We start from the raw sequence: 12,808 nt of genomic DNA, 5'->3' as shown, positions 1-12,808 counted from the left end.
CCCAACTTAATACAACATATTATTCAATACACACTCCTCCTTGAATGGCACATTGCCACACGAAATAGCATCAAAATTATTAACTTCTATACTCGATTAATTGTTCAGCCCAATCTCCCAATCTCCACATGCGGTGTTCTTTCATCACTATCGTGTGCTGCGCGCGCACACCCACTTCCACTTCCTCCTCAGGGGGAAAGGGTTAACAAGGCCATCAGAGAGTAGTGAGAACTCCATCTGAGAGTTGATCACATTAATGTGGCGTCTGCCAGTCTGCAGGGCAGAAAGTGAGACGGAGAGAGAGGGAGATGGAGAGAGAAAGTGGGGAATAAGAGTAAGAAATGGGATTTGGATTAATCTGACTGTACACTGAACCCCACCGTGGAGAAGTTCTTTCACAGTAAATCTCTTTTTTTTTTTTTTTTTTTTTCTTTGCTACTGTAAATCATCCGTCAGTGAGGCACATTCAGCCCTGCAGGCCTTGTGCTCTCAGTGATGGATTATGCCATAGTGTTGGGGTATGGAAATCTGCAGCAGCAGGCATCATCAGCACCACCCTGACAGAAGTGAGCAGCCATGTGCAGAAGCAGAATATTTTACAATGTGCAGTGTGTTGCAGATATTTTATTTTTTTTTGCCGTTTTCCCTGCAGGGAGCTGATATTAAGTAGGTGACAAAAGTGCAGGGATAAAACAAATCAAGGTTAGACAAGGGTGGTTGTTTTCTTCTCTGTCTGCTCTTCGGAGCACCTTGTCCTTTAGTTCCTGCTCAGCAGTTTGCAGGTTGCCAAATGCAGAGCCTGTGTGATCGATGCCAACTTTGCTCCACTGTTATTAGCTGTTTGCACCATAAATGGAACGCGGGATGCACAGTCTCATATTTCTGTGCGATGCTGATAAGCTAAATCCTCCGCTAATAGCCGGGCTACCGAGCCACGGGCAGTGAAGATGAGAAACAGCCCAAATTACCTGAAGGGCATAAACTAATCCTGTGTTGTTTTATTTGGATGTAGGCAGAGAGTAGCTGTGAGACAGTAGGGAGATGGTCTGGCCACGTAAATAAATAATAGCCTGAAATGAAATGCATAGCTAATGGTGTGTGGTGGATCCTGTGGGGAACGCAGCAGCATCTTTGCTGGTGGGGGAAATTAGGACGAGCACAAGGACACACATCCATTCCTGCTCTGCTCATGGCGCAGTGAAAACAACGGCCACGAAATCTCCACAGAACCCAGAGCATCTCAGCTCCTCCACACATTCTTTAAAGTGATGAATAACTGTTCCTCTGACAATCGAGGACCTCATGTGGAGCGAGAAGTGGGTTAATGATGTGTCGTAGGTCTGTATGTTAGTGGGTTAATGACACACACAGTCATGCTTCACTTTTCCTCCGCAGCTTACAAAGAGAAGATGAAGGAGATCTCAGTTCTCTCGCTCATCTGCTCTTGTCTGTACCCCGAGACCCGCAAAAACATCATGGGTGACTTTGAAGGTAATAAAATGCACATATCATCACTTATCATCACATTTATGCGGCATGCTTGAATAAAGCCTAATCTGCGGTGGTTCCTCACTTGTTTCCCTCTCTGATTTACACACCAGGAGACATGGACATCAAGCCCATTAACAAGCGGGCCTCAGGCCAGGCCTTTGAGGTCATCCTGAAGCCCACCTCCCCCGTGTCTGATGTCAACCACTGCATCACCAGCCCCCCAAAGAGGGACCTCTCCCTGGAGGACATCCAGAAGAAACTGGAGGCAGCTGAGGACCGGAGGAGAGTAAGGATGTCTCCAGTCATTATCAGCGCACACACAGCTGCCACATATTAGTCCTGGAATACCTGACTCTCCGTGACTAATTGACAAATCTGATTTAATGTCCGGTTTGTTCTCGTCAATTGAGCGTCACATTGACGACTACTGCAGCTGCGAGATCTACACTGGTTTATCTACGCTGGCTTATTCCTGCATCTCTGCATTGATTTGCATGTCGATAGAGTCAGTCCAGCAGCTGACAAATCCAGAAACACACCAATAAACCAATCACCCGATCAATAACACAGTTTGGCAAATAAAAGATCGTAACACCAGATGTCCAATAATGTAGGTCAAACACACAGCTCATTATATAAATTAAAACAAGGCGAGAAAGTCTGTTATGACCAGTTTTGGACTCACTACATTTGAATAAATATGATGAAATAAAGACGATGTAATAAATCACTCTCTTTCTATGGACACCTTTCTCCCTGACTCATTCTGTCTCCTCCTTCCTCCCCCTCCTCCTCCTCAGTCCCAGGAGGCACAGGTACTCCGGGCCTTGGCTGAGAAGCGGGAGCATGAGCGTGACGTGCTGCTGAAGGCCATGGAGGAGAACAGCAACTTCAGCCGCATGGCCGAGGAGAAGCTCCAGTACAAGATGGAGCAGATCGAGGAGAACCGGATGGCTTACATGGCCGCGCTGATGGATCGCCTGCAGGAGAGGGTGAGTGGGAGTTTTTACATACATACGTATATATATATATATATATATATATATATATATACATACATACATACATACATATATACATACATATATATATATACATACATACATACATACATACATACATACATACATACATATATATATATATATATATATATATATATATATATATATATATATATATATATATATATATATATATATGTATAACATCTATGTATATCAGGGCTGGGCGATATGGCCTCAAATCAATATCACGATATATTGAGCAGCTCACCTCGATAACGATAAATTTGAAGTTTCTAAATGACGTCATCACCTAATTTGCATAATTGACCATTTGCCTGATATAAGTGTCCGAGTGTCTTAAAGGGACATGAACATATAGGTAGCCTGCCTACCTACGAACACAGCCAAAAACAACTTTTATTTATTTTTTATTTATTGCTTTTTTTTTTTTTAATTATCGAATGTATTGATAATGGCAAAATGACGTTGATTATTGTCATAAATTTCTATAACGATAAATGTTCGATATATTGCCCAGCCCTAATGTATATATACCTATACGTATTTGTATGTATATATATATCCCACATTTTAATTATTTTTATCGTATTAAAAACAAATTATTTTCTAAATCTGGTGATCATAACATGGGGCAATGCTAAAAAAAAAAAAAATCTCTAAATGGGTGACATTATTGCTAGTATTCATATAATTTGAATAATTATGGCCGCATATCTGTCGTTTTTCTTTCAGTCGTGTAATCAGATTTTTTGTAATCTGAAGGATAATCTAGATTATTTCTCGAATGTTATTTATTAAAATGTTCACATTGCATAATTTTTAAGCAGCATTTTGATCAATGACTATATAGGCCTTGCTTTGAAGTCATTCATGAGCGTTCATTGTTATGTTACAATACAAGTCGTGTCTTATTTATTCTTCCGTACAGCACTTTTGGTCCACTGTAGTTGTTTTACTAATAAAGTTGGATTGGATTCAATGGATTAGCAAGACCATGTTCTTTTGTAGTTCTATACTACAACTACAGAAGCTATATATTAACGTTTTATACTCGAGTGGCGTAAAGGTCAAAAGAACTAAAATGCTGCAGCGAGAAAGGAAAAAAGTATGTGGAAAAGAACACATGTGTTTGTGTGTTTCTTCCAGGAGAAGCATGCTCAGGAGGTGCGCAGGAACAAGGAGTTGAGAGAAGAGTTGACCGCATGAGAAACCCCAACAGCTCCTACTTTCCACCTTAAAAATCTCCTCCACCAACCAACCCAACCCCTCTTCCCCTCCCCACCTCCACCAGCTTATCCTACATTTCCCTATATTTCTCAATGCCCCCCCTCCCCCTCCCCATACTCTGTCATACTACCATGAAACTACCGCAGCCTGAGACACTGTCCCCAAGACAGTGGGAGGTTCACAGGGTTCGAGTGGAAAACTAAAAATGCAAAAATGATTAAAAAGAAAAAAAAAAGAAAGAAAATTCATGTTTCCCGCCCACTCTTCCCCCCCAAAAAAAGAATGTTTTTGCTCTGTTTCAAATGAAAAGAAACGAAAAAAAAAGTGACAGTGGGTATTGGTTTTTTTTGTAAATACTTCTTTTTTTGTTATATACAGTATGATACAAGCAGCAAAAGTATTGATTGCCGTGTGCCATTTTTATATATAAGTTTCTTCTCGCTGCATATTCTGTATATGGATGTAATGATTTGTTCATTTTCCACCATTTTCCGTTGGTTCATTTCAGCCTGAGAATCTTTTTTTTTTTTCTTGTGTTACAGTTTATCTTGTGTGGTAACAGGCTTAGATGTTTGTCGTGAGTTTGACAGCTAGCTGATGTTTGCTGCGGACGCTCGCAGGGTCCTCACAGGGTTTTTCCTGCATCCTGGCTCCTTTCCCTCTTGTCCCTGCAAGAGGTTGCTGACTCATCCTACCCCCCCCCCCCCCCCCTTAGATCTGGAAGCAAAACCTGGATCCGTGTTGGAGTGATTTTCCATACGGCTCTTGCCAGCGTTCCAATTAGTGAAGGGACGTGTGCAGAGAAGTTGGCAGAAGGGAAAGGGGACAGGATGCATTTCTGTGGGCACTGCGAGCCATCGCTGCACACCCATTCCTGTGAGGTAGATGGTGACTGTGCCACAGGAGAACACTATAGCATTTAATGAGCCCATCCTCATCCTCCTCATCCTCCTCTCCACCTGCAGCCTCTTCATCCCTCTATGTATATACATACCGTAGAAGCACTCACTCACACGCTCTTTACTGTACATGGGCAGGCGTTTATTCAAATCACAGCACAGAGCTCAGGGGGAGCCGGGGCTAAACCCTGTCCATCTGGCACCAGGAATTTTAATAGAACATCCCTGACCAATGGCGGAAGCCTCTTATATCTCTCACAAACAAGCCCACGGTCTCATTTTCAACCATGTGTTACTGTACAATATACAACACAGTTTAAGTGCACCATCGCAACAGCTCCTTAGATCAGACTGTGAATCTCACACTGAAGGGAAAAAACAAAAGCAGTTACACCTCTCTGCGTCTCATATCGAGGCTAGAGTAGAGCTCAACGTCATCAGCGCCTACTGGAAACCATCGCCCTTCACTCCAATACACTGTAAAAGCCGCAACAACGTTATTTAAGCCATAACAGGTTATCACCACCGCACCCACCCAATCATTCATGAACACAGTATTTCCATCTGTCAAAGGTGTATACGAGTGTGTTAAAGTATGCGAACAGTTTGTAACCAGGCGGGTGTTTGAAGCCTGAGGTTGAACCCTGGCGAATGCACGGTATAGGCCCATAGGTGTGTGTGTGGGTGTGTGTGTGGGTGTGTGTGTGAGCGTGTGTTTCAGATCAGGCGGATAGATGACCGAATGTTTGACCAGGTGAAGCATAAACCGACACAGTCACGGTGTGAAACAGATGTTCAGCACAGTCAGACGGTGACTGTCATACCTGCCTCTCTCTCTCTCTCTCTCTCTCTCTCTCTCTCTCTCTCTCTCTCTCTCTCTCTCTCTCTATCTCTATCTCTATCTCTCTGTCCATTTGTGTGTTTCCCCCTCTCCACATATATCGTTGTGAGCAAGCAGTGGTTAATAAAGATTTGGGGTTCAGTGAATGAAAGTGGCTCAGAGTGACTTCTTTCACACACACACACACGCACGCACGCACGCACGCACACACGCACGCACGCACACACACACACTATGGAAAGCCGTTTGATCATTTATTCGATATCCTTGATATCAGACTTAAGGTCCATGTACTAGTAAGCTTTTTGTCCTCACTAGTAAGACAATTTGGCACACTTGTAGAACTACTAGGGTGCACTACTAGAATGACTGTGTCTTACAAGTAACACTTTTTCCACTACTAGTGCTACTTTTGGACTACTAGTACACAATCAAACCTTACTAGTAAACTACTGTGCTGCACTACTAACACTACAAGGCCCTTCTAGAAGGCAGTAGCCTATTGGACCCTACTAGTAGCTTTTTGACCTCACTAGTACTACTAATAGGAACCAAAATGCCCACTAGTAGTACTAGTAATGTGTTTTGGCCTACTAGTTAGCCCTAGTAAGGGTCCAAATGTTCACTTTTATTACTAGTAGACATTTTGAGCCTCAATACTAGTACCAGTAAGGTCAAAAACACCATACTAGTGCTACTAGTGGACAGTTTGTCTCTTACTATTACTACTAGTGGTAATGTTGGTACTTACTAGTAGTACTAGTAAGCTAAGACATACCTTAGTAGTCAAACCTTACTAGTGAACTACTGTGCTACACTAGTAACACTACAAGGCCCTACTAGTAGGCATGTGTCATGCACTAGTAGCCTCCTGGACAGTACTAGTAGCGCCAAAATGCCCACTAGTAGTACTAGTAAGTACCCACTAGTAGTAATAGTAAAGAGACTAAATGTTTTTGACCTTACAAGTACTACTAGTGAGGCTCAAAATGTCTACTAGTAATACTAGTGAATAATTTGGACCCTTATTAGTGCTACTAGTAGGACAAAACACCTTACCAGTAGTACTAGTTGACACTATGGCCACTAGTAACATACCTTACTGGTGCTACTAGTGGGCATTTTGGCGCTACTAGTATGGTCCAGGAGGCTACTAGTGCGTGACACATGCCTACTAGTAGGGCCTAGTGGTGTTACTAGTGCAGCTCAGTAGGTTACTAGTAAGGTTTGATTGCGCACTAGTAGGCCAAAAGTAGCACTAGTAGTGGAAAAGGTGTTACTTGTAAGACAGAGTCATTCTACTAGTGCACCCTAGTAGTTCTACTAGTGTGCCAAATTGTCTTACTAGTGAGGACAAAAAGCTTACTAGTACATGGAAGTTAAGTATGATATAAAGGATATCGAATTAATGCTCAAACCGCTTGCCATACACACACACACACACACACTAAAGCAATCTTTATGTTTAAAAACATATATCACATTAGATGATAATCAGTAACCATGTGTGATTATAAATTCATTATTTTAAGAGTTCTCCACATTTAGTCAATGAGAAGTGACTTACTGAGATTCCAGGTGTTGTTGGCTGCCAGGCACATGTCATGGAAAAATAAACACTCTAAACTTCAAAAATAGCAGAAAATGGTGCCGCAAATTGAAGCTTAACGTCCTTGTAGCAGTGAAAAGCTTTACTATGTCCTTGGATGCTGAGTTGTTTTCATGATATTTGATGGATTGTCAGAGCTGACAAACTCCAGCACCAGTTCACCTGCTCCTCCTCTGCTCCTGACATCACTCACCTAAAGATAACATTAGTAAGATAAGATAAATTTACGGCAAAGAGAGTCAAGATAAAGATAATAAATAACAAACATGCATTTCCACATTATGTGAAAGTACAATATATAACGATATTAACAATACGACTATAAAAAGTTTAAATAGAATGCACATTATAGACAGTTACCAGGATGTATACAGGATGGACTTGATATTTACAGTATAAACAAGGATTTAACATGAGATATTGTGTATGCAAATTGCATTTAACACAATAAGGAAGGAGCTGTCCAGTGCTGTGACGGTGTCCTGCAGGGGGAGCTATATGCTTATAGATGATAGCTGAGAAAAAATAAACGTTGAAATCTATTTAGTTTGATACTAAACAGTGGACAGATAACCAGATTCGAAACTGTCCAACATATTGATGCTTAACAATCATAAAATACAGTTTATTTAATCATACTCATTTGTTGCCCATACTTTACATACATTGCCCACTTCCCTTGCACTTCCACTAAATGCCTTCAAACTGTCTTTAGTATTTAGTATTCTCCAGTTTATAAGAGATTGAAGACACAATAAATTAGCTCCATTTTATTAGAATAATGCCTACAAGGTAATTTGTTAATAATAGTCATAATAATCCAATACGATTATTTGCATTCAGATACAATTCTGTAGCATGACTTTACAGAAAGTGCCAGCAATGGCCACTAGGTGGAGACAAAAGACAAGCTGTCTTCACGTAAAAAAAAGGTCCTCTGGTGTGGTGGTTTTGGCTGCAGAGACGATGACGTCATGACCTGGCCCTGCCTCACTCAGAAACAGTGTGTGTGTGTGCGTGTGTGTGTGCGTAGGAGCAGAGAACAGAAAGTGCAACTGGTGCAGACTGAAACAATGGCAAACACTCAAAGCTGTTCTCCGAACGCAGAACACACTTCCTCCTTCTCTGCGAGTCTCCCGTCTCCTTTATTCACCTGTTCCTTTTTTTATTTCTTTCCCCTCCATCTTTGACTCTATGCCCAACTCCTTCCCCTCTTCTTCTTCTTCTTCCTCATCTCCTTCAAACCTTCTCTCCTCCTCCAGTTCCCACGAAGCACATGGGGCCAGCCAGGCTGCTATTGTCCAGGATATCCCCTCCTTGTTAATGGTTTCCTGTGCACAAACTGAGAGAAACAAGCAAGTGCGCGCACACACACACACACACACACACACACACACACACACACACACACACACACACACACACACACATATACACACGAAGCCACTTGTGATTTATCAGAACTCTTTATTACAGGGATATTTTTTCATCATTACCACCGACAGCAGCTTTGAAAAGTATGAAAACTGTCATCCGTCAGTCCTCGCTCGCGTTTTGTACAAATATAAAATACACAATCTGACAGTGAGGTCCATAAGGAGACACCGAAATATCTGGAGGAAATGAGGAGGCAAGGATTTTTCCTCACAAACTGAATTGTTCTGGTCTTGTTTAACTGCAGCTGCTCTGATGAATGGAGCAGAAGCTCTACGATGCTGCCGCGTTGAGCAAGCACAAGGGACGCCCCGAACATCATTTACATGAGAAAACAAAACAAAACAAAACAAAACAGTGCAAGTTGGTAAAAACCTGGTGAAACATATGTGAAGCTTCATTTTGCGTAAGGACAGAATTTACTGTAGAGAGGGACCAGGATGGAAGGAAGTGCGCTTGAACAATGGAGCACCAGTTCAACTTCAGATGCTGTGGGTAAATCATGGTTACGTTTATTTCAACCAAGCTGGTCGATAACTTCTGTTCCCACTGTTTAATCTAACAAAACACCTGGCTCCGGTTATTCCAGCCCATAAAATGCTGTCAAAAGGAGGAGACGCTGAAACCACGTCAAGCCCTACGCCCTCTCTGTGTGTGTGTGTGTGTGTGTGTCAGCTCAGAATGTGAGGGGGGGACACACAAAAGGGGGCGGGGACAGTTTCACCCAGGAACTTGACGGACGGCAACTGCTTGACCATCTGGAAAAGCCATTCCTGATTGGACGAAAACAGTGGGTGAAACTTTAAAAAAAAAAAGGGGGTAGGAACACAGATCAATCAACACAATAAATCACTCCTGTTGCCTTTTAGTCGCTGCACTTCTCCCTCCTCACTGCCTGTTTTTCCTTCCTTCTTCTACACAAAACACAATACACTGGCAAGAAAATAAAACTCCTATAGCTATGTATATCCTCAGTGGGGGAAGTCATAGAAAAAAATAGTACTTTCTTAGTTGATATAAAGTCTTGTCCTTGAAAGTCCAGCTCAGCTGGGTGGTAGAGTAGAGTCTATGTGTTCACTTCAGTCAGAAAGCTCCTATCTCCATACCCCACGGTCTGTAGGGCTTCCCCACGATGGACGTCCCGGTGGGGGGGCTGATGGCGGTGACGGGGGACATGATGGGGAAGGTGCTGAAGGGGAAGGGGAACGCCGAGAGGGAGGAGAGGAGAGGAGTGGAGAGCTTTGAGACCGATGACGGCACCAAAGCCGGATGCAGGACGGTGGTCGGTGCGACAGTCGTGGGGGGAACCCGAATTGGGCCTTGATCCGAGTGGGAGGTGGCGACGCTGCTGCTGCTGCGTCTGCCCGCTACGTGAGTCTCTGCGACGGACGAGGACGGCGAGGAGGAAGTGGATGATGTGGATGAGGTGGACGACAGAGGCGTCTGCGGGCTGCTGGTGGTGCTGCGGGGTAAAGCTGCCAAAGGTGCGCCCTGTTGGTGCTGGTGCTGGTGCTGGAGGAGGAGGGGGTGGGCGAGGTGGGCAGGCGGGGATCCGAAGGCAGAGCCCCACGCCAGGTGACTCAAACCCGAGTGAGCCTCTCTCTGGCTGGCGTAGTTGTTGAGGTGGGAGACCAGACGCATCCTCAGAGGGTCTGTGCTCTCCAGGCCTTCGATTATACTCAGGTAACGAGCCGTCTCTGCCAGACACTCCCTGAAACCCAAACCACGGTAGTCCATCGCCAGGGCATGAGCGTCAAAGTAACCTGAGGGGAGAAGACAAACACTTGATTAGTTATAATAATCAGCTAATCTTCGGCTCACATCAACCACATAACGAGTTTTTCCAGAAGTGAAGGGAGCTCTGTTTGACATGATTCAATGTGCCCACAGCTTTAGAACCGTGGGAGAGTAGACAACGTTGGTTGATTCATTCATTATTTACGTGTCACACACAAAAAAGTGCCTAACCCTCATGGATTTATATATATAAACAATTACAGTTGCAGTCGTGTCCCTGCCTCAAGAACTCTAGGTTTTTCATAATCATTCATCCATAAGAGAACATAAAAGGAGATGTTCACTTCCTGACAGTTACTCCCTCATGTCCTCAAAAACACACAAAAAGAAAATAATCCTTAATCTTATTTTCTTTCAAACTGACACATTAAACACTGTCTGTATTCCAGGGATTAATAAAGTAAAGTTCTTGAACATAACTCTACACTCGAGCTTATGTTTCTGCTGTATATTATTTATGAGTTCTTCTTAATACATGAAGGGAAAAAAGTTGCTCCTGAATATCACAACATATTCTACAATGCTTTATTTTACTCAGAGTTCTACATTATTCTACTTTGAAAGACTAAGCACCAGGTGAGAGCTGCTCTGTAAACAGGTGAATCATCATTTTCAGACATGTACCTTTGCCTCCGGCGGCGTGAAGCATCTTGAGGTGGTCGACAGTCATCTGCAGGATCTCTGCTTTCTCCAGTTTGGCTGAGCCCTTTAGACAAAAACAAAAACAAATGTACACAATTAGAACTATTTATTTATTTAACTCTTCACTGAGTTGTTTTTATTTAATGTTGTTTATTATGACTGACCTGTTTCTCAAAGGCGCTCGGCACCAGCCTGCGGAGCTCACTCAGACTGTTGTTGATCCTGTCACGGCGCCGTTTCTCAATTATCTGTGGGAAAAATAACAAACAATCCGGGTTATTTGTCTAAATAATTGCATGGAGACACCAATAACGACATTTCCCACTGCATCTTCACAGTTATTATACATTTATAAAAAAGAATAAACTTACTCCTCGACGCCGTTTCCTCGCCTGCACCTGAGTGGTTGTGGCAGGAGACAAGGAGCCCAGAGGAGAACTCATATTCCTTAAAGAGATGAAAGCACACGGAGGTTCAGTCTCTGACTTTACTTTTCGTTTGGTACAAATTCAACAACAACGGTGTCCGCTTCCGCAATCCTTTACGTGGAATCACATAAGAGTAATAATTAAAAGATAGACTTCAAGGCCAAGAAGAGAACTCACCCATTCTCGTCCGCGCTCTCCTTCTCCACCTCAATGGTCTCGTCCAGCTCACTGTCAGAGGAGCTAAAGTCGTGATTCCGCTTCATTTTGACACGTCCTCAGTGATAGTCCTTCAGTTCGTATACGTGTGTGTGTGTCTGTGAGTGCCTGGGTGTGTGTGTGTGTGTGTGTGTCTCCGTGTCTCTCAGACGTGGGTCTGTCCAAGTTTGCCCCGAGCGCCTGTGTTTGTAGCGCACAGCTTTCCCACGGTGTCATTTCAACGCTGCTCCCGACCAGAGAGGGCGGGGCCTGGGAGCAGAGCAGCCAATCACAGAGCGGCCGAGGGTTTGACTGACAGTGCAGTTTGGCCTCGAGCTCAGGAGCTTTGACGAAAAGTGAAGACGCCTCACTCTGACGGTGTTTAGGAAAATGTAAAACTCAACACACATTTAAAACTACTCCTGTCAAAAGAATAACTGTTTGAGGGTAAAATATTAATATTATACTATATACAATATATATATTTTATAAATAAAAAAAATGTGTTTGTTCTCTGAACATTTAATCAAATTTAAAGGGGAAGTTTTGATTCTTTTTTGTGATGTGTGTATATTAAGTAATATAATAATAATAATAATAATAATAATAATGTATAATAATGTATCATGAACAAAAACAGTGACTGCTCCAGTTTACCTTGCAGACAGAACAGTTTTCCAACTTTCCAATTATAAAGTTGGAAAAACTGTAATATATTGTACTGTAGATATCACTTTGTTTGATTGACACTTATCAGGTAAGTGGGCAGTGTTGTAATGTAAACAAAGTACAAATACTGTATTTCCTCTAACTATCTGTGTTACTCGTTACTACCAAATCAAATCAGAAGAAGAAGAGTTGGTAACGGTCTGTATTTATATAGAGCTTTTATAGTCTTGATGAGCTGTCATACCCATTCACACGCTGCAACATGGGGTTAAGTGTCTTGCTCAAGGACACATTACAGACTTGCAGAGCCAGGAATTGAACCCACATGTTGAATAACAAATCATTCTTCACTTTTTTTTAAATACTTTTACTTCTCAAACGTAAGTACATTTTATATCAGAACATTTTTTTTTATACTTACAGTGAATGTCATATACTTTAAGACTTTTACTGAAGTAAAAAAAGTGACTTCAACTTCTACCAAAGTCATTTGGGCCCAAACCCTTTTTGTACTTTGTACAAGACTGCGAGTGAGTGCTCTTTCAGAC

At 42.5% G+C, this 12,808-nt stretch overlaps 2 protein-coding genes across 2 annotated transcripts; one reads left to right on the top strand and one right to left on the bottom strand.

Moving 5' to 3' along the window:
* Positions 1-1,373: 1,373 nt before the first annotated feature.
* Positions 1,374-3,725, top strand: stmn2b (stathmin 2b; the record flags this gene model as incomplete). The annotated part of the gene is made up of 4 exons (XM_083899487.1): positions 1,374-1,491; positions 1,602-1,777; positions 2,292-2,483; positions 3,666-3,725. 4 exons carry the CDS (start codon positions 1,374-1,376, stop codon positions 3,723-3,725), a joined length of 546 nt encoding a protein of 181 aa, XP_083755613.1.
* A 4,856-nt stretch (positions 3,726-8,581) lies between these two features.
* Positions 8,582-11,686, bottom strand: hey1 (hes-related family bHLH transcription factor with YRPW motif 1). The gene is made up of 5 exons (XM_083899320.1): positions 11,574-11,686; positions 11,340-11,415; positions 11,133-11,216; positions 10,951-11,032; positions 8,582-10,292 (listed from the first exon to the last, which is right to left on the bottom strand). Exons 1-5 carry the CDS (start codon positions 11,657-11,659, stop codon positions 9,613-9,615), a joined length of 1,008 nt encoding a protein of 335 aa, XP_083755446.1. The 5' UTR covers positions 11,660-11,686; the 3' UTR covers positions 8,582-9,612.
* Positions 11,687-12,808: the final 1,122 nt, after the last annotated feature.

Source organism: Microchirus variegatus (assembly GCF_963457635.1).
Source record: "Microchirus variegatus genome assembly, chromosome: 13".
Classification (NCBI taxonomy): Eukaryota; Metazoa; Chordata; class Actinopteri; order Pleuronectiformes; family Soleidae; genus Microchirus; species Microchirus variegatus.
Note: the sequence above shows the minus strand (reverse complement) of the source record. Positions and strands in the feature narration are given on the sequence as shown.

Bases quoted from the DNA above. Each gene is read 5' to 3' on its own strand.
- hey1 (XM_083899320.1), bottom strand. From the start codon at position 11,659: ATGAAGCGGAATCACGACTTTAGCTCCTCTGACAGTGAGCTGGACGAG. The intron at 11,217-11,339 runs GTAAGTTTATTC...TTTTTCCCACAG, and splicing joins CGAGGAAACGGCGTCGAGGA to ATAATTGAGAAACGGCGCCG. The intron at 11,033-11,132 runs GTCAGTCATAAT...TTTTGTCTAAAG, and splicing joins CGAGCGCCTTTGAGAAACAG to GGCTCAGCCAAACTGGAGAA.